Consider the following 21,473-nt stretch of genomic DNA (forward strand, 5'->3'; position numbering starts at 1 on the left):
ACAAACGAAAGCCGGATAAATTGGCAATTAGCAGACAGAAGACAGCTATAGAGCTAGCTTTAAGCGCTATCTGAAGGAGGTCATCGATCACAATTGATCTCTACGGACAGCGAAGCAAGGATGTAAGATTAACAATCTGGATCCAGGTCGAGATGATACTTGGTGTCGGATTAAGCTTGAATCCGTCCTCAGGTTGGTGTGACTCTGATTTGATGCCGGATTCGGTTGAAATCCGTCCTCAGGACGGGATGATACTTGATGCTGGATTGAGTTTAAGTCCGCCTTTAGTCTATCAAGACTCTAAATTGATGTTGTGTTTAAATTCATCCTCAGGTCGGCGTGTCTCAGAATTTTTGACGGATTTGATTTAAATCCTGCAACATGCTAGAGTCACACTGATCTGGTTCCGGATTAAGGATCAATGAACTAGCGAGTACTACCCTTGCTTTACCCGTGACCCTACCTCCATCCCTAAAATGCTGATTCTTTTCAAGTTCTCTATAAATTTTTCAGTTACTAAAATAATTCCCCACAAATTCATCAAAAGCTCTTCAAATTTCTCTATAATAAATCTTTTAACATCGTCTCATCATGCAGACATAACTCAAGAAGAAACTTCATTTTTCTTATCATTGATTTAATTAAATTTTCTCATTTTATTTAATTGACTTATGGTATCACACTTCTCGTGGCATAAAAGAAAAAAAATTCTCTTGAATGTAATCAAATTTATATAATGGGGTTCGTTCACATGTTGCGTAACGGAAGGAACCAATTTTTTGCATTGCTTAAGGTGCAACAAAATCTCAACTCCCCTCTTCGTTTTCCCCTCTGCCTCCGTCTGCCTCCCTCTGCCTCCGTCTGCCTTCCTCTGCCTCCCTCTGCCTCCCTCTGCCTCCCTCTGCCTCCCTCTGCCTCCCTCTGCCTCCCTCTGCCTCCCTCTGTCTCCCTCTGCCTCCCTCTGCCTCCCTCTGCCTCCCTCTGCCTCCCTCTGCCTCCCTCTGCCTCCCTCTGTCTCCCTCTGTTCCCCTCTGCCTCCCTCTGTCCCCCTCTGTCCCCCTCTGTCCCCCTCTGTCCCCCTCTGTCCCCCTCTGTCCCCCTCTGTCCCCCTCTTCCCATCCTCTCTTCCTAAGCGCTCCTAAGGGATGAAAGATGAGATTTTGTTACATGACCTCCTGTCTAGAAAAGCTAATTTCAGAGTTGTCAGATAGGTGCCTGTGGGTAGGTGCCTAGCTGTATCATGGTAGCTTTTGACTTTGTCTAGGCATTACCTATGTTTTTATTACCTAGTGTTTTTTGTAAAAATGTGAAAAAATCACGCACCTACTAAAATCTATGCTAGGTTTGCCTAGGCATAGACATGCCTATTATAGGCAGTGCCTAGGCAAAGGCAAAAACTATTGCCTTTGGCTAGGCAGTGCCTTTGTCTAGATTTTGCCTTTGGCTAGGTAAAGTCGGAGTCTAACCCAAATCGGAGTCTAACCCAAGTCCTACAAGGTAGGCAAACTTGTTTGCCTTTCAATAGCAATGCCTGTGATAGATTTTTGCCTTTTATAGCAAATTGATAGGTGACATGTTACATAATAACATAATATACATAATACATAATAAGTGAACATCCCCAATAGGTAATGAATTCAAATTGCAATTCTGTGTAATGAAAGGTAAGAAATTGATGAAATATAATTTGTATGAAAGTTCACTGATCTTGCAGAATGTTGCAGCCTCATTAAGTCAATATGATATTCATTAAGATGAAGCATTTTTAATACATAGTGTAAGGATAGGAAAATTTGAAATGTAAAAATATTCTGGATTTCAATTAAGTTGGTGTAATTTGTAACAGCTGATAAGAAGGAGGAATTGGATGTGGTTTTGGATTATGTAAGAAGATGGAGGAAAAAGCTGCGATATTTAAATTACACAATAGATTTTAAGATGTTGCAAAATTGGAGCAATGTGACTAATATGTAGTAAAATGAAGGAAATGCATGGCTGTGGCTCTTGGCACAAGCTAAGTCGGAGTCTAACCCAAATCGGAGTCTAACCCAAGTCGGAGTCTAACCCAAGTCGGAGTCTAACCCAAGTCGGAGTCTAACCCAAGTCGGAGTCTAACCCAAGTCGGAGTCTAACCCAAGTCGGAGTCTAACCCAAGTCGGAGTCTAACCCAAGTCGGAGTCTAACCCAAGTCGGAGTCTAACCCAAGTCGGAGTCTAACCCAAAAAAGATTGTCACAAGTCATGCTATTGACAACAAGATTTGACTGGTCTGTTACAGGCCAAAGACACCTGTGACAGGTACCTGTCATCGTAGCTCTGGAGTGTACTGATCGGTGAGCTGTTGAGGAAGCAGCTGGAATGCATCGAGATATCCTACGTCACTGCCTCTAATTCTAACAGACGAACTTGAAATTACTTCACAAAATTTGAGCCAAAAGCCTTGTAGATTACCATTCAGAAGCCCCAGAAATGCTTAGATACATTTGCTAAATTTAGACATCCTTGTGCCTTTAAGGTATTTAATAAATATACAAACAAAATTCAATAAAACAAGTTCATAATAAAAAGCAATTAAGTTACCCACACAACATAAAATATTGTCCATAAAAGCCAAAACATATTTTACATGAAGAAGCCATAAAAACCTCATTTATAGAAAATAAAGACAGAAAATATTTCATAAATGCAAAACAGAAGAAGAAGTTGAAACTTGTGCTCTCAATCATGTCCTGCATCCTGGTTAATTAATAAGAAAATTTTCATTTCAGGCATTTTTTATTATGCATCCCATTTTAATATTCAACTTGTGACTGTTTGACATCATTTTAAAATTCATGTAATGTCCATAAAAAAACTTGCACTACATAAATTTAGTTCTTATCTCCCCATACCCATACCCGACTATCATCCATGAGATAAATAAAAAATAAAATTATTGCGGTAATTTTTGTTGTGTGCATCTATGCTGCCTTCTGGACATGGATTTCTGCTTCAGCACTCGCAAACTATATATTTCAAATTTTTCCTGCTTTTCTCCTCTCGACCGCAAGGAACAGCAACAATAAATGAAACAGTAAGCAAAAAAATTGTTGTTCCATTTCCTACACTTCTGGCAATTAATTTACAAAACATCTCATGCATGAAAATCGTTCCTACCATTTACAATTGCTTCATACTCTAGTCTTGCTCTTCATTCTCGCAACAAAAATTGAAAAATTAGCTGCATTCAAAAATATATATTTTTTGATGGATGCGCGTTGAGGGAGAGGATGAGTTATGATGGGCGATGGTTTGGCTGGATGGCTGTAGAGTGATTGGGCTCTTAATATACAATTTTGCAGCAATTTTAGTGTAATTTTTCAAATTTATAGATGACGAATGTATTGTGAGATGCTTATTGTTGTAGAACGATACTTCACAGAAATTCAGGTCTAATTTTTAAGGAATTTGTGAATAGAACAGACCACAAATTGCCCCAAAAGACACACGTCACAGAAATGACCGATATTTCAGCTTCAATCCAGGTTGACTCTGATGATGATGATAGGTTCCTATTGATCCACTGTGAATCGTAGGACGTTAATAAAGCGATTGAACAGGTCTCTGTTCCGGGCTATAACGGCTACTTCTGCTAACTTCTTTTGTTGTTGTTCTGCCTCCTTCTCTACTGTTGTACGCCAAGTAATGGTTGACTCTGACTTTAGACCAATTTCAATGAAACCTGGCCTCAAACCAGAATCAAATTGGATTGTGATCGGAATTTAGTCCATTTCCATACTATGTGCTTTCCGGATGCCATTAAATGCACGGCAATTTCTACTTCGAGCTCTGATTGATGGGATAAGAAGTCGGTAAAGGAGACAAATAATGTGTCAATTACGTCAATAATAACTCTAATGGGCACTATAGGTGTCAAAAATTTGTAAAATAGTATCCACAGAACGGCACTGCCCGTTTTGACTCTAGCTTTCAATCCAATTTTGCAAATTCTTGTCCCACTTTTCGACTTTTCACGTCATATACCTATTTAAGGCTATTAAGTGGCATAGAGCCAGCGCTGGTTTGGTTTTGTGTAAGTTTTATAGCAAATCAGACTTTGAACTAGCAGATTTTTGACATTTTACTTGATTTTTTCCGTGTTAATCGGTAAAATGAGAAACGACTTGTCAGTTGAACATGACTTGAAATTAAATAGAACCTGAAGAATGACGATGATGACTAACATCTTGGCGACGTCATATGACCGCCATAAAACAAAAAATTGTCATAACCTCATCTACTTCCCGAATGGAAAAAAATACGTTATAACTAGTTGATGACAAGTTTATATCCAGTTGATGCCTAATTTTTACGTATTTATGTCTACCCGAGCTTCTTATGCATGTAAAATGCGCCTTAAACCCCTTCCCATTTCCCAATCATCCAATCCAAACTTAACTTTTGCTATAGCATGCAAAAATTGAGAAATTAATTTTGCAGATATTCATATCATTCCACCCATGGATATACAGTCACATATAACCAAATGAAAAGAAAAAGAGACATCCTTCACTTTAGTGCCAATAGAATGTGCTTAACCAAGTGTACATTTCAGAATGAATTTGATTTAAAAAAGTAGATGGGAAAGAAATTATATTTTAAGGGATATGCTGAGCACATACATATGAGATTCAAGTGAGAATAAAAGGAAAGGGGACAAATTGAGTTGAATTGTTCGACAATTGCCTCAAGTTATATAACTTGACCACAAATTTTGTTGCATGAATGGAACAACTATGAGAACTTTTTTGGAGAAAGATTGTCGTTTAGATGGATAGGAATTTGTCCATGGATGAAACTGTAGACCCAAAATTGCAAACATTTTAAAGTTATTCAATAAAATTTCTTAACGAAAAATTCTTGTTTGTCATCAAACAAATGTACTGAAAACATTGAAACATTGGTTCAATAATAAAATTTTCTGGTGATAAATTGTTTTATTTCTGTACATTTTATACTTCATTGTGTACGGCAGTGATGGGCAACCTGCGTTACGCCATAATATTTTGGACTGTACTATACTGTACTATACTGTACTATACTGTACTATACTGTACTATACTGTACTATACTGTACTATACTGTACTATACTGTACTATACTGTACTATACTGTACTATACTGTACTATACTGTACTATACTGTACTATACTGTACTATACTGTACTATACTGTACTATACTGTACTATACTGTACTATACTGTACTATACTGTACTATACTGTACTATACTGTACTATACTGTACTATACTGTACTATACTGTACTATACTGTACTATACTGTACTATACTGTACTATACTGTACTATACTGTACTATACTGTACTATACTGTACTATACTGTACTATACTGTACTATACTGTACTATACTGTACTATACTGTACTATACTGTACTATACTGTACTATACTTGGTTTGACGGCCGATCAACTGGATCATCAATCCTCCTTATAGCTTCACCACAAGCCGTGTGTGAGGCTTACTATAAAGATGTACCGTGTCAGGAGCGTAGCACAGGGGGAGAGGGGGCATTAAGTTCACGTGCCCCTCGCCCCTTGGAGGTTAGGAAAACCGTTAACCGTTTAAAAAAAATCAAAAAACAACGGTCGGGCTTCCATAAGAAAATTCTTTGGCACCGCCCCATGTGTTATGACATAAAAAAGGTTGCCCACCACTTGTGTACCGATGTTCAATGTTTTGCAAATATTGGCATAGATATAAAAAAAAAATATTTTTTTGATCATAGTTTGCATAGACAAAAATCGATTTTAGATGACATTTTTGCAGGAAAAATATTTTTCAGTGTAAATAAGGAAAAGTGTAGTAAAATTGGGACATGTTTTTGAGGTGTTGGATCATCAAAGGTGTGGCTAGTTGGATTCTTGAGGAAAAAGGTATTTGTATGAACAAAAATTAAATATATTTTGATGTTTTAGAGATTTATGGATTCAGACTTGTTGTCATTTTGGCTTGTTTGGAGCCATATTGTAATCATACAGCTTATATTGGTGGTGAAGAGCGATAGAGCCAGTTTCAGGTGCCATCTGAGGGAGTCCATTGATCACAAATGGTCTGTATAGCCAGGAAAACTCTAAAAAATTCAAGAATTTGGTCAAAAAAGAGGAAGGCTTTGAGCCTCAAACCAAACACCAAGCTTGTTGCGATTAGTCTAGTTGGAAACTCTGATATATCCAAAAATTACCATTAATTTAGAAGGTCAAATCTTGAAACCCATCAAAAAATCTTCAAAACAGCCATTAAAGACATCAATTCCAATAACATTACCATTAAACTTCTCAAAATATCCATAACATTGTTAATCATATTCAAATCACAGATGTCATCAATCCACTCCATTAAAAATCAAATTTAATACTAATTCTATATCCAAACTCACAACATCAAAATAACTCCAAATCACATAACTTTATACAATTACAACAGATTGAAAAATTAAGCTCTCCACTCAAAATCGCCGTCAAGATTGAATCCATAACGAAGAATGTTATAATAACTATTTCCATTTGTAAAACTTTTAAAATTGCTCAATCAAGACATTTTCTCATTCAGACAAACTTTTCATCTTTCTTTCCATCAACGATAACGACACTTGTGAATGGAAAGAGATTAAAAAAGAGTACAGATGATGGCAGAGGGTTGGACACGACAGTATGAGACTGTATACGACTGTACACGACAGTATACGATAGTATACGACAGTATACGACAGTTAACGACAGCATACGCGACAGTACACGAAAGTAAACAGCAGTATACGACAGACTTGCGTCATTTCATTTCGAAAAAATTCGAAATTAGTTCGAAAATATTCGAAATTGATTGCGAAAATTCAAAAAATATTTTACCGTTGATATAAATGTAAACAACGAAAAATATTTTTTAAAAATTATCAGTTCTTTTCATGAAATTTCATGAAATTAAGACTCAAGTTATCATTGATATCATTGCTCATTTGAAAGAAAACAGTTACATGCAACATAATTTGAATAATTATTGATTTTTTGTTTGCAACGTATTTTTCGAATTTAAAAATTTTCAACGGTCATTTATTTTTTAAAAATATAGTTTCCATCCCCGTTTTTTCATTCAAATAATAACGATCAATATTTGAAATGACGCTAGTCTGGTATACGATAGTATACTACAGTACCCGACAGTATACGATTGTAAGCGTCAGGACACGACTGTAAACGACAGTAAACGACAAAAAACGACAGTACACGACAGTAAACGATAGTATACGACAGTATACGACAGTATACGACAGTACACGACAGTATACGACAGTACACGACAGTACACGACAGTAAACGACAGTATACGACAGTATACGACAGTATACGATAGCATACGACAGTATACGATAGTATACGACAGTATACTACAGTACACGACAGTATACGACAGTACACGACAGTACACGACAGTACACGACAGTACAGTAAGCATAGTAAGTACAGTCTTGTTCATTGTAGTGTCTAGCCCTTGAAAGATGGCTAGAATATATACAAAAGTTAGAGATTACATTCACAAAAAAGAGCCATTCATGAAATGACACCAGTTTTTTTGTGTCCCTATGTAGAAGTGACTGTCAAAACAAAGACATAGAGAATCTGTTAAGAAGCTTTTCAACTTTAAAAAAAATTATAAAGCACATCAAAAAAGGGACGATGAAGGAAATTTTCTATCAGTTTCAACAGTCAAGCTACAAGTAAAAGTTTATTCCTTTACAAAAATAAAAGAAAAGCAAAACACAATACAATAAAAATCGCTGACTAAATAGATAATAGGAAGGAAAAAGACGGAAGCAATAAGCAATATCGAGAAAAACTTTTCAAATATCTGACAACAGCTTTTCATAGACAAAAAAAAGAAGGCGAAATAAGCTAAGAAAAATTGAGATAAAAACTTTATTTTCTTGATTTTTTTCGTGTATGCGCTCACTTTTAGGGGAAATGGAAGTTGAGGTAGGAAGGGTTGGGAAGCGCATTTGAAAGGTAATTAAAGTTGAATGTCTTTAAAATGATTTTTCATTCAAGTTATGAATTTATGGGAACAGCTAGGTAGAATTACAGCGTTGGCTGAATTGCTTGAACTGAACTAAGACAATTGGTGAATGTTATATCTAGTACTGGTATGATACGGTCTCACGGTATAGTCACACCAAACCGTATCTGAGGAAATCAAAACTTATGCATTTTTGACAAAATTCTTCAATTTTCTATAATTTTTCTAGACAAAAACCCAAAAATCCTTAAAAATGTTTGAATTTCTATCATAAAAAATTTAGCGCAAGCTATTAGGTTAGAGTCAAACCCCATTTCCTTCTTGTACTGAACAGAGTGTGGCTTTCTCAAAAACGACTGTTAATTTTTTTCAAAAAAAATATTTTTTTCGATAAAATTCAATTTTTTTTTGACCGTTACTCATACTTTTCTTCGTAACGTAAATTTTTATTTTAAAATAAGTTGAGTTCGAATAGTTCGAATTTCTTCGACATTCAAATGTCGAAGAATTCGAATTTGAGACGGCCACACTCTGGTACTGAATTATCTGAATCAACTTTTTTGCTTCCTTCCAAGATCAGTCAGGATTTGCTTCTGAATCTGTTAATATCTACAAATATCTTCTCTGCCATGTAACTTCTTCCACTGTCGATTACTCAAACTGAATTCCTTTAATGTCTCATATGGAGCTTCACCAGGTTTTGAGGCCTTCGTTTTGAAGCAGCCTCCAAAAAGCAGTCATTATGGAAATTAATTTTGTAACAGTGTACCATGGAAACGAAATGCAAGTAGTTTGAATTCCACTATAAACTGTAGATCTAAAGGGTTTGGTACAACTAAATGTGTAAAAAGCGACAGTTTCGATCACTATTTTCGAGCTCTCAACCCCGAGATCAAGATCTTCGGTTTAGATTTCGTAATTTGGTCGAGAATGCGTCTTCCGAAAAGTGCGTTACAGTCGCTGTCCCCGTCTCGTCTTGGTCTCGATATCACTCTCAAAAATTGGTGAAAATCGAGACTATAAGCTTCACTGTATCCTTTATACGCCCTTAAATCCATCATAGTACCTGGTGCACAAGTATGACACAATTGTGTCATTAACAAAACTTTTTCTTCCCGAAAATCCTGCTCAATAAAAAATTAAGTAAAAGCAAAGCAGCAACAAAAAAAAAATAAAACTTTCAAGACAATAAGTAGAAAATATTTAATATTCTCAACTCATCTTTGATGAAAAAAAAAAGAAATAAAAGTTGATCTTTTGTATGAAAAGTAGTTGTCGATAAATTTCATCGTTAAAAAACATGTTTACAATCTGACGTCGAGAGGAATCGAGCGTGAAATTAGGATAGAAAGCAAAAAATTTTTTTTATATAACTAGTGGATGGTAGCTGCATAGCTGATGACTTTTCTTGTGATTTGAATTTTAATGGCGGGGGATTTTATTTTATGTTGATGATATTAATGAGAAAATAGAGAATGATTGAAAAATATTGATTTTTTGGGTGATATTATGTCACGATTTTGGAGATGAATGAGGCTAATGAGATGTTGTTGTTGCTATTTTAAATTGAGTTTTTGACTTATTGATGCTATTTGAAGAGTTTGACAACATTTTAATGACTTTTAGAGTTCCAGTTTTGAAATTATCCAAGATGGAGCTGAACATTTTGGAGATGTAGGTTGATTCCTACGGCGTGATTCATGAGACCAACCTAATTTTCGACCGTTTTAATGACAGATTTTTCGAGTGAATCATACTATTTACCGACCAAATTCTGTCATTTTTCGATCGAACGCTGACGATTTTCCAGGCGAGTCTTGCCAATTTTTTGACCGTTTTTCTATTTATTGGCCAGAAACGATTGATTAATTGACCGAAAATAGTCAAATTTTGCAGAAAATGAACAGTGCTTTGACAGGGAATGGATGGTAAAAAATAATCACTACAATACCTAAAAACGATCTCTTTGCCTGTTAGGGATAGTTTCTTATCGTCCGCTTTTTCGGTGGTTTACTGAAAAATTATAGACCGCTTTGGGAAAACCGGTTTATCCTGTGAATCACAACCATTTCTAAGTTATAATTCTGGATTGATTTAAATCGACTTGATTTTGTTGAATTTTAATTAGTTATACTATCAAAAATCGACTTCTGTCCCAAGTTTTCCCCTAAAGCAGTATTGTCCAACCTTGTTTGCGCCATGCCACACCTTGCACGTATACTGTTCATGACATTTTGAAAAACCTTGGCGGCACACTAATGTGTGTCAGTTTGGACAGTTTGGACAAAACTTAAGGCAAGAGCATAATCAAGCAGTCTTCTTCAAGATCATGTGCTAAATGAAGCTTTGTTAATCAAAAATTCATAACTAACTGCATTTAGTTCCTGCATCTATCTTTTATTCCGAAGACATTCCCTCAATATCCACAAGTGACTCCTTTCAATACCAACCAGTCACCATAAAACTTTTAAATATTTAATTAAATTAATAAATGGACATATTCATCCCTTCATTTGATTACAAAAATATTCCAATGGATTTAACTTTGCATCATAATGACTCATAGTTCATTATTCATCAAATGCTGAATGCAATTGAGATTCAGCTAGACGAGAAGTTCGAAGTTAATAGAGTAGAAGAGACGAGAATTAATAATTTGATTCTAGCAATAAACTACCAATTAATAACATCGCCATCATCATCATCCCATCCAATATATTTTTTTATTCCCATTCAATTATAAGATATTGAACAGATTTTCAATTATTTCTCATCTATACCAATTGTACATGTACAAGTCAGATATATTGAACCAGAGTTGCAGAACAAGTGCATGTGACAGACAAGAACTGTTTTCCCTACAAAACCATACAAATTATCAAGAATTTGTACGGTTTTAGTATGTGCCTGTGACAGACAAAAACCTTATTTGTATGGTTTTTCCTACAAAACCATACAAATTATCAAGAATTTGTACGGTTTTAGTATGTGCCTGTGACAGGCAAAAACCGTATTTATATGGTTTTTCCTACAAAACCATACAAATTATCAAGAATTTGTACGGTTTTAGTATGTGCCTGTGACAGGCAAAAACCGTATTTATATGGTTTTTCCTACAAAACCATACAAATTATCAAGAATTTGTACGGTTTTAGTATGTGCCTGTGACAGGCAAAAACCGTATTTATATGGTTTTTCCTACAAAACCATACAAATTATCAAGAATTTGTACGGTTTTAGTATGTGCCTGTGACAGGCAAAAACCGTATTTATATGGTTTTTCCTACAAAACCATACAAATTATCAAGAATTTGTATGGTTTTAGTATGTGCCTGTGACAGGCAAAAACCGTATTTATATGGTTTTTCCTACAAAACCATACAAATTATCAAGAATTTGTACGGTTTTCGCATGTCACAAGCACCTGTTTTGCAACTCTGTATTGAACCATAAAGTGACAGAGGGAAAAGTTAGAACAATAAGAAAATTCCATTTACTCTCCAATTATTTTCCCCATAATGCTGTGTGTATGTATGTGTGTGTGTGTAAGCGCTAAGGAATATCGAAGGCATTGTATTGAGAAGCGGCAAAAGATTCAGAGTTCTGTGAAAATTAATTTCAAACGCTCTATCGCCCATTACCATTGCAATCGATGTAATGGAAAATTGCTGTAAAAACACGTCTGGTTGATATGAGATGGCAATACCGGAGCTGAATGTATTGATTGCAATTTAAAAAAGTCATTCGGTTATGTTTATAGTGTACATATTATGTTGTGTCGACGGTTAAGGTACGAAAGATACTCAATATAAATTGAAAATTTACTAGCAAATTGAGATGATTTTAAAATTACCTGAAGCTTCATTGATGCGAGTCGGGGACTACTTAATTAATTAAAATGCGAGAAAAATTGTTCAATTCAATAACAAAATTTTCTCGATTTGGCATCGATGGTTTGTCGGTGTCATGATGGTCATGGGAAGGTTGATTTTAGGAGGAAGGAAGTTGAATTGCAATATATCACTTTGTGGGATTGTACGAATGTTACGTGATTCTGTGAATGAGGAAGGCAGCCTTCATGTATCATAGAAAAAATATTCCAATTTTTAGGCTTAGACGAAAAAAAAGTTCCATTTACTAAAATCACTCAAAACTTTAAAAAACGACTTCTGTTAAATAATCTGAGTACCAAAACACAAAAAGGCAACATAAATACAGCCTCTAGTTCCATTCCAGTTCAATTATTAACAAATTAAGCTATTAATTTTAATTTTTTTCGAATTTTTGTGTATATTTTTGTTGTTGTAAACACAGAAAAATTTGTATGAAAAAACTTCTTAACGCTTTTACAAAAAATCATTAATTTAACTACTTTAAACCAGTTTTTGACTAACTTAAGATATTTTGCATTGTAGAGCATTGATAAATGAACAAGTACGACTAATTTTTGAACCTTAGAACTCATTATTCATGAAATTACAAACATTTTTGTCCAAAAATTCAGATTAAGTCGCAAATTTTCAGTGTCAGAAATCGAGTTTGTTTTTCAAATTTCGGCTTAATTATAGTGTTTTATTTAACATATTATACATCAAAATGTTTGTTTTTTAGAACTATACAAGATAGACTATTTTTATATTACCCTAAATATCCAGGGGAAAAGAGAAAAGAACGGATCACGAATCGGTTTGAATCTATTTTGGTACAGGATTTGATTAAAATAGTGTCAGAGTTGCCTGGTTGCCTGGTTGGTGCTATTTAGATATTAGATCAATATACATAAACGACGAATTGCTCTTTTCAACCTTTCCCTAAAACTTTTTTCTTTATCTTTTGCTTTTTTTGCGTCATCAATTCGCTTATTCTCGGCTATGAAACGTTGTGAAAATATTTCCGAAGTATTACTTTTTGATAGATTGGATTCATCATTTGGAATAAAGTTTCTTTTTTCATTTTCAACCTTTTCTAGAGATTTTTTCAAATCATTTGGACGATTTATGAAATTTTGTAATTTTACATCTAGTTCAGCTATATATTCATCACATACTTCAAACTGATTAGGAATATATCTTGCAAATTCCTTACTAACTTTCTCAATATTTTGTTCTAGTTCAGCTCTGTAAAATTCTATATGCTTATCAAATCCCAGTTTTTTCGTATCATCATACAATTTTAGAGCACGTGCTTTACACATTTTATGAATTGTCTCAAATGTTTGATCCTTTACTAGATCTTTGTTACGATAAACAGCCAGTTTGTAATCCTCGACGCATTCTTCAATCAAAATTTCCATTTTATTCTTAACAGTTTGTTCAAATATTGTCGGAGTTATTGGGATGTCTTCTGATTGATAGAGTTTAAAGTAATCAAAAATGAATTTTTTCATTTCCATGCTGGTCAATTCTTGTGAATTCATTTTCTTTCGAATCATATTGTCGGGTAACAGAATATATTCGATAATATTCCTTATTTCATCATGAAATTCTTCATCCATGTCTGATATTCGTCCATTATATGATTTCTTACCCGCAACAGTCTTCCCTGGATGTGGAAGCAGACAGCACTCAATTCGTTCAAAACAATTTTTAATTGATTCTCGGACTTTCCTTAATTCTTCATTTTTTGACACAGTTTTCATAAAAATTTTATCAAAATATTCTTTTCCACCTTCAATTCCATATGCATAGTCTTCATCAGTCCAATCTCTTATCAGGAATAACAAATTTTGAAATGGACATCCTGTAAATGGATGTTTACTCGCGCCATAAAACTTTGTCAATTCAGTTGCAAGTTGAAAATTTAGAAGTTGATCTTCCTGAATTCTAGCCATAACATTAAAAATTTGAATTGATGAAATTAAAGTTCCAATGCCAAAGATTCTATTATTATCAGATGTACTTGAATCATTATCATAAAGACCTTGAGTATCCATCACAAAAATCGCTAGCTTTTCACCATTTCTGTCAATTGTGTGTAGGAAGACGTCACTCCAGAAAACGATCCCAATTGTGTCACGATTTGAGCCAGCTTGCCATGAGAAACCCGTCAATGGTTCATTTGAGTCACCCATCCAATTGGGATTTTTTTCAAAGATAAAATTTGGTTTCCATGGATTTGAAATTGATGGAAACTGAAACACACAAAATTAACAATTTTTCAAAGCTTATTACTGATCGAGACATGAGAAACTTACGTGAGCATACAAGAATCTCAAGCAATAATCCAAAAAGAAACTTTTTCCACCACGAAAAGCTCCAATTACTGAAAGAATCACAACTTTACGATCTTGAATCTCCGGATGGCTAAAGATTCGATCAAGTTCTTCATAATTTACGATGACTTCCTTTGTATCTGAGAAACTTAAAACACTTTTTGGACTTCCAAATTGATGAGAATGCGACATTTTTAATTATTTTCACAAAAAAATTTTTTCGTTCGTCTCAAATTTTTTGAAACTAATAATCAACTAAAAAACCAGTTCTATTAAACTACTACAAATGGAAAAAGCGAATCATTGAGGAATAAGATAACAAAATGTTATCCTCATAGAAAAGCAAAGCTTAATAATAACTTATAGTAAAGCAAATTGCTTAAATTAAGCATTTTTATACTTAAGAAATATCGTAATTTTCAATAATAAATGTGAAATTCACGAGCTAATTAAAAGATTAAAGATAAATTGACGAATAACAAATTTATTTAGTAATTTAGTGCTCAAAAATATGAGTAACGGAAATATTTTTGAAAAGATAACAAACTATAGACTTTTCAAACCAGTTTTTAAAAGCCATTAAAATCTCCAAAAATATTTTTATTTTTTCAAAATTATAAAATGTCGCATTCTCACCAATTTGGAAGTCCAAAAGGTGTTTTAACTTTCTCAGATACAAAGGAAGTCATCGTGAATTATGAAGAACTTGATCGAATCTTTAGCCATCCGGAAATTCAAGATCGTAAAGTTGTGATTCTTTCAGTAATTGGAGCTTTTCGTAGTGGAAAAAGTTTCTTTTTGGATTATTGCTTGAGATTCTTGTATGCTCACGTAAGTTTCTCATGTCTCGATCAGTAATAAGGCTTAATAAATTGTTAATTTTGTGTGTTTCAGTTTCCATCAATTTCAAATCCATGGAATCAAAGTTTTATCTTTGAAAAAAATCCCAATTGGATGGGTGACTCAAACGAACCTTTGACTGGTTTCTCATGGCAAGCTGGCTCAAATCGTGACACAATTGGAGTCGTTTTCTGGAGTGACGTCTTCTTACACACAATTGACATATCTGGAGAAAAAATCGCAATTTTTGTGATGGATACTCAAGGTCTTTTTGACACTGATTCAACAATTCTTGACAATTCAAGAATCTTCTCACTTGGAACTCTTCTATCATCAATTCAAGTACTGAATTTCAACCATCACATCCAAGAAGACCAACTTCAATATCTACAAAACGCAATTGAACTCACAAAGTATAATGCTGATATAAAAGGAAAGCCATTCCAAAAATTGTTGTTCCTCATTCGTGACTGGAACCATGGAGATGATTATAAGTTTGGTTTTCAAGGCGGACGGAAATATCAGAAAAAATTGCTAGAATTAAAACCTAAAAATGATGATCAGCATTCAGTCCGTCAATCAATAATTGATAATTTTGATCACATTGATTCATGTTTGCTGCCCCATCCAGGGAAGACTGTTGCTAGAACTCGAACTTATAATGGATGTTGGTCGGAAATGGACAAGGATTTCCGTGTGGAACTTAAGAATATCATCGAAAATATTCTAGATCCCCAAAATATGATTAAAAAGACTCTTAATTTACGTGAAATTAGAGTCAAGGATTTCAAGTCTTTAATTCATGAATATTTCAAGCTTTTTCAATCAAAATCACTTCCAAAGCCAAAATCAATGTACGAAATGACCGTCGAAAGTCAATTGAATAATTTGGTTGAAAATAAAGTTGATGACTACAAAATGAAGATCTATCGCAATAGAGACTTACTTGATGAAAAAACAGCACCAGTTATTCATAATTATTGTAAAAATAAGGTTGTTGAAGACTTTAGCAAGGAACAAAAGATGGGATCAGCTGATCATGCAATTAAATATGAATTAAAACTATCTAATGACATCGACAGCACCTTTAACATGATCAGCAACATCAAAAACTCAAGACCTGATGACTTGAAGGAAATTGAAACTGATCTCGAGTCAAAAAGGATGAAGGAAAAAAACAAGAAAGCTGAGATTGAAAACGATTTAAAACAGACAGAAAATTATAAACAGAAGCTTTACAAAATGTTGGAAAGCAACGAGATTGATAAAGAGACATACGACAAGATTAGTAAAATTTTAAAAAAACGCATCAAAAGTAACCAAAAAAGATTGAAAGGTGTGGATGATAAGGAACGGGAAGAAAGTTCATTCCAAAAATATTTGGAAAAATTTATAAGCATAACTGGTAAATCCAATTTTTGCAATATACTTTAATTATTAAGAAAATATGTTTTTTTTTATCATTTTTTATTACTTCTTTATTTGTTTAATGTAACCTTGTAAGTCAGACAGAGTTAGGCGGACTCTAATGACGAGGCACCTCCACTGGATTCATGGAATTCAGACTCACAAAGTCCTACCAACTCTGTACTCGACAAATATTTAAACTTCATTTGAAATGAATGAATTAAATCAGTGTTGGCCAATCTTTAATTTTTTTCGGCACATCTTGGATGTAAACCTCGACTAAAACCATACACGGTATACTGTTCTAGTATTTCTAAATAAGTATAACGGCAAACTAATGTGCAGCAACACACAAGTTGCCAACCACTGGATTAAACAAATAATTTTATTAGTTGTGGACAAAATTGCTTCATAGCTTAACATCAACTGGATATTTAGGTGATTGGTTAGTCAATTATTTTATATTATTCATTAACTGTTATTTAAAAATTTAAACATAATAAAAATATTACATAATCAAGCACTGATTTGGATGTAACCTTTCACTTGCATCTCTTACGTACGGATCGTTTAAATGTTCCCGTTCAATATTAATATCCGACAGCAATCTGTTCGTTTTCATCATTTTAAATGCAATAAATGATAACATAGCTAGAATAACAATTGATCCTGTTCCTATTGTGCAGAACGAGACAGCAATAATGTAAGATACAAGTGCTGCTGCTACGGATATTAAGATTGCAACTGCAATTGCAGTACTAGTTATGAATGACTCTAAACTGTCGTTAACTCTTGCTCTAAAATTCTTTTCAAACTCTAATTTCCATTCGTAGAACTTATGAGTTATTATTAAGCTTTGCTGTTATATGAGGATAACATTTTGTTATCTTATTCCTCAATGATTCGCTTTTTCTATCTGTAGTAGTTTTATAGAACTGGTTTTTTAGTTGATTATTAGTTTCCAAAAATTTGAGACGAACGAAAAAAGTTTTTTTGTGAAAAAAATTAAAAAATGTCGCATTCTCATCAATTTGGAAGTCCAAAAAGTGTTTTAAGTTTCTCAGATACAAAGGAAGTCATCGTGAATTATGAAGAACTTGATCGAATCTTTAGCCATCCGGAAATTCAAGATCGTAAGGTTGTGATTCTTTCAGTAATTGGAGCTTTTCGTGGTGGAAAAAGTTTCTTTTTGGATTATTGCTTGAGATTCTTGTATGCTCACGTAAGTCTCTCATGTCTCGATCAGTAATAAGGCTTAATAAATTGTTAATTTTGTGTGTTTCAGTTTCCATCAATTTCAAATCCATGGAAACAAAGTTTTATCTTTGAAAAAAATCCCAATTGGATGGGTGACTCAAATGAACCATTGACGGGTTTCTCATGGCAAGCAGGCTCAAGTCGTAACACAATCGGGATCGTTTTCTGGAGTGACGTCTTCCTACACACAATCGACATATCTGGAGAAAAAATCGCAATTTTCGTGATGGATACTCAAGGTCTTTTTGACAATGAATCAACTTTTGTTGACAATTCAAGAATCTTCTCACTTGGAACTCTTTTGTCATCAATTCAAGTCTTTAATCTAATCAATCGCATCCAAGAAGATCAACTACAATATCTGCAGTATACAATGGAACTATCAAAATTTTCAGCAAGCGAAAAGGACCGAAAAGCTCCATTTCAGAATTTTGTATTTTGTATTCGAGATTGGCAAAATGAAGATGATTTTGAGCATGGATTAATTGGTGGTAGAGAGTATCTTAGAGATATTTTGAGAATTAAACCCAATCAAAAGAAAGATCTTCAATCTGTAAGAGAAACGATAGTTCATAGTTTTGAGAATATTGCATGCTGTCTGCTTCCTCATCCAGGCAAAACAGTCGCGCGTACAAAGGCTTACGATGGTCGTTGGTCAGCAATGGATGAAGATTTTAAAATTGTGCTTAAAGGATTTATTGAGTCTTTACTTTGTCCCGATGACTTAATGAAGAAGAAAATAAATTCGAGAGAATTAACAGTCAAGGAAATGAGGACATACAATCAAATGTATTTCGACTTATTTAAACAGAACGAAGTTCCAGATGTATCAAGCATTTATGAATTTACTGTTGATTGTGCAATGGAAAGTTTGATTGAAAGATGCATCAAGTCCTACAAATTGGCAATTTATCGTAATAAACAATTGCTTAATAAGATTGATGCAGTGGACGTAATTGTACATGATTTATGCAAAGATCGAGCATTATGGTTGTACTTCAAGGAACGAAAAATGGGAAATACTGAGCACGAGGAGGAATATCGACAAAAACTTATGGATTCAATAGATCTGATATTTCAGTATTTTAGGGATCGTGCTAACATGTCAAGTCTAGAATGTGATGATGAAATTGCAATTTTAAATGCTGCTCTGGACAATGAAAAACGTGAAGCTACTAATGCCAATGAAATGAACATTAACATTAGTACTATGATAACAAAATTAAATTACAACAGTATAATCAACGAAATTGATCAGGTTGAGTATCAGAGACGAAAGGACATACTCAAAACACGTTTAAATGTCGAGAAAGACAAAATTACGCTTTACGAACAGAAAGAAAAGTTTGAAAAGTCTTTTAGAACAAGAATTAACGACAATTTAGAGTCTTTTATAACTTGCACTGCAATTGCAGTTGCAATCTTAATATCCGTAGCAGCAGCACTTGTATCTTACTTTATTGCTGGCTCGTTCTGCACAATAGGAACAGGATCAATTGCTGTTCTAGCTATGTTATCATTTATTGCATTTAAAATGATGAAAACGAACAGATTGCTGTCGGATATTAATACTGAACGGGAACGTTTGAACGATCCGTACGTAAGAGATGCAAGTGAAAGGTTACATCCAAATCAGTGCTTGATTATGTAATATTTTTATTATGTTTAAATTTTGAAATAACAGTTAATGTATGATATAAATGAATCAATAATAATTGACTAACCAATCACCTAAATATCCAGTTGATGTTAAGCTATGAAGCAATTTTGTCCTCAACTAATAAAATTATTTGTTTAATCCAGTGGTGGGCAATCTGTGTGTTGCTGCACATTAGTTTGTCGTTATATTTATTTGGAAATACTAGAAAAATATACCGTGTGTGGTTTTGGTCAAGGTTTACCACCAAGATGTGCCGCAGAAATGAAAATATTGCCCACTGATTTAATCCATAAATTTTAAATGAAAAGTAACTAAAAAGTAATAAAAAATGATTAAAAAACATATTTTCTTAATAATTAACTAGGACGGCAAAGTTCAACTGCAACTTTTGCCAAAAATTGAGTAGCAAAATTAGTAATAAAATCAATCAGCTGTTTTCGGAATAAATTTCCTTTTTGTTCCTTCACATCCTCATCTTTCAATCTTTTTTGATCACTTTTGACGCGTTTTTTCCAAATGTTACTTATCTGGTCGTATGTATCTTTATCAATCTTATTGCTTTCCAACATCTCATCAAGCTTCTGTAAAGCGTTTTCTGCCTGCCTTATTTCGTTTTCAATCTCAGCTTTCTTGTTTTTTTCCTTCGTCATTTTTGACTCGAGATCAGTTTTAATTTTCTTGAAATCATCAGGTCTTGAGTTTTTGATGTTGCTGATCATGTTAAAGGTGCTGTCGATGTCATTAGATAGTTTTAATTCATATTTAATTGCATGATCAGCTGATCCCATCTTTTGTTCCTTGATAAAGTCTTCAAGAACATTATTTTTGCAAAAGTTATGAATAGCTGGTGCTGTTTTTTCATCAAGTAAGTCTCTATTGCGATAGATCTTCATTTTGTAGTCATCAACTTTATTTTCAACCAAATTATTCAATTGACTTTCGACGGTCATTTCATACATTGATTTTGGCTTTGGAAGTGATTCTGATTGAAAAAGCTTGAAATATTCATGAATTAAAGACTTGAAATCCTTGACTCTAATTTCTCGTAAATTAAGTGTCTTTTTAATCATATTTTGGGGATCTAGAATATTTTCGATGATATTTTTAAGTTCCACACGGAAATCCTTGTCCATTTCCGACCAACATCCATTATAAGTTCGAGTTCTAGCAACAGTCTTCCCTGGATGGGGCAGCAAACATGAATCAATGTGATCAAAATTATCAATTATTGATTGACGGACTGAAAGCTGATCATCATTTTTAGGTTTTAATTCTAGCAATTTTTTCTGATATTTCCGTCCGCCTTGAAAACCAAACTTATAATCATCTCCATGGTTCCAGTCACGAATGAGGAACAACAATTTTTGGAATGGCTTTCCTTTTATATCAGCATTATACTTTGTGAGTTCTATTGCGTATTGTAGATATTGAAGTTGATCTTCTTGGATGTGATTGATGAGATTCAGTACTTGAATTGATGACAGGAGAGTTCCAAGTGAGAAGATTCTTGAATTGTCAATTAAACTTGATTCATTGTCAAAAAGACCTTGAGTATCCATCACGAAAATCGCTAGCTTTTCACCATTTCTGTCGATTGTGTGTAGGAAGACGTCACTCCAGAAAATGACTCCGATTGTGTTACGACTTGAGCCAGCTTGCCATGAGAAACCAGTCAATGGTTCATTTGAGTCACCCATCCAATTTGGATTGATGTTAAAGATAAAATTTGGTTTCCATGGATTTGAAATTGATGGAAACTGAAACACGCAGAATTAACAATTTATTAAAGCTTATTACTGATTGAGACATGAGAAACTTACGTGAGCATACAAGAATCTCAAGCAATAATCCAAAAAGAAACTTTTTCCACCACGAAAAGCTCCAATTACTGAAAGAATCACAACCTTACGATCTTGAATCTCCGGATGGCTAAAGATTCGATCAAGTTCTTCATAATTTACGATGACTTCCTTTGTATCTGAGAAACTTAAAACACTTTTTGGACTTCCAAATTGATGAAAATGCGACAT

At 33.9% G+C, this 21,473-nt stretch overlaps 4 protein-coding genes across 4 annotated transcripts; 2 read left to right on the top strand and 2 right to left on the bottom strand.

Moving 5' to 3' along the window:
• Positions 1-12,626: 12,626 nt before the first annotated feature.
• Positions 12,627-14,504, bottom strand: LOC139091537 (atlastin-2-like). The gene is made up of 2 exons (XM_070641672.1): positions 14,262-14,504; positions 12,627-14,198 (listed from the first exon to the last, which is right to left on the bottom strand). The coding sequence occupies exons 1-2, from the start codon at positions 14,469-14,471 to the stop codon at positions 12,834-12,836; spliced, it is 1,575 nt and encodes a 524-aa protein (XP_070497773.1). The 5' UTR covers positions 14,472-14,504; the 3' UTR covers positions 12,627-12,833.
• A 363-nt stretch (positions 14,505-14,867) lies between these two features.
• Positions 14,868-16,998, top strand: LOC139091535 (atlastin-like). Its single transcript, XM_070641669.1, has 2 exons — positions 14,868-15,110; positions 15,174-16,998. The coding sequence occupies exons 1-2, from the start codon at positions 14,901-14,903 to the stop codon at positions 16,551-16,553; spliced, it is 1,590 nt and encodes a 529-aa protein (XP_070497770.1). The 5' UTR covers positions 14,868-14,900; the 3' UTR covers positions 16,554-16,998.
• A 517-nt stretch (positions 16,999-17,515) lies between these two features.
• On the top strand, positions 17,516-19,687 carry LOC139091534 (atlastin-like). The gene is made up of 2 exons (XM_070641668.1): positions 17,516-17,748; positions 17,812-19,687. The coding sequence occupies exons 1-2, from the start codon at positions 17,539-17,541 to the stop codon at positions 19,432-19,434; spliced, it is 1,833 nt and encodes a 610-aa protein (XP_070497769.1). The 5' UTR covers positions 17,516-17,538; the 3' UTR covers positions 19,435-19,687.
• A 112-nt stretch (positions 19,688-19,799) lies between these two features.
• Positions 19,800-21,473, bottom strand: LOC139091538 (atlastin-2-like). The gene is made up of 2 exons (XM_070641673.1): positions 21,264-21,473; positions 19,800-21,200 (listed from the first exon to the last, which is right to left on the bottom strand). Exons 1-2 carry the CDS (start codon positions 21,471-21,473, stop codon positions 19,800-19,802), a joined length of 1,611 nt encoding a protein of 536 aa, XP_070497774.1.

Source organism: Chironomus tepperi, unplaced genomic scaffold, assembly GCF_022539635.2.
Source record: "Chironomus tepperi strain 1889 unplaced genomic scaffold, CSIRO-AGI_Ctep_v1 contig_247, whole genome shotgun sequence".
In the NCBI taxonomy this organism is placed as follows: domain Eukaryota; kingdom Metazoa; phylum Arthropoda; class Insecta; order Diptera; family Chironomidae; genus Chironomus; species Chironomus tepperi.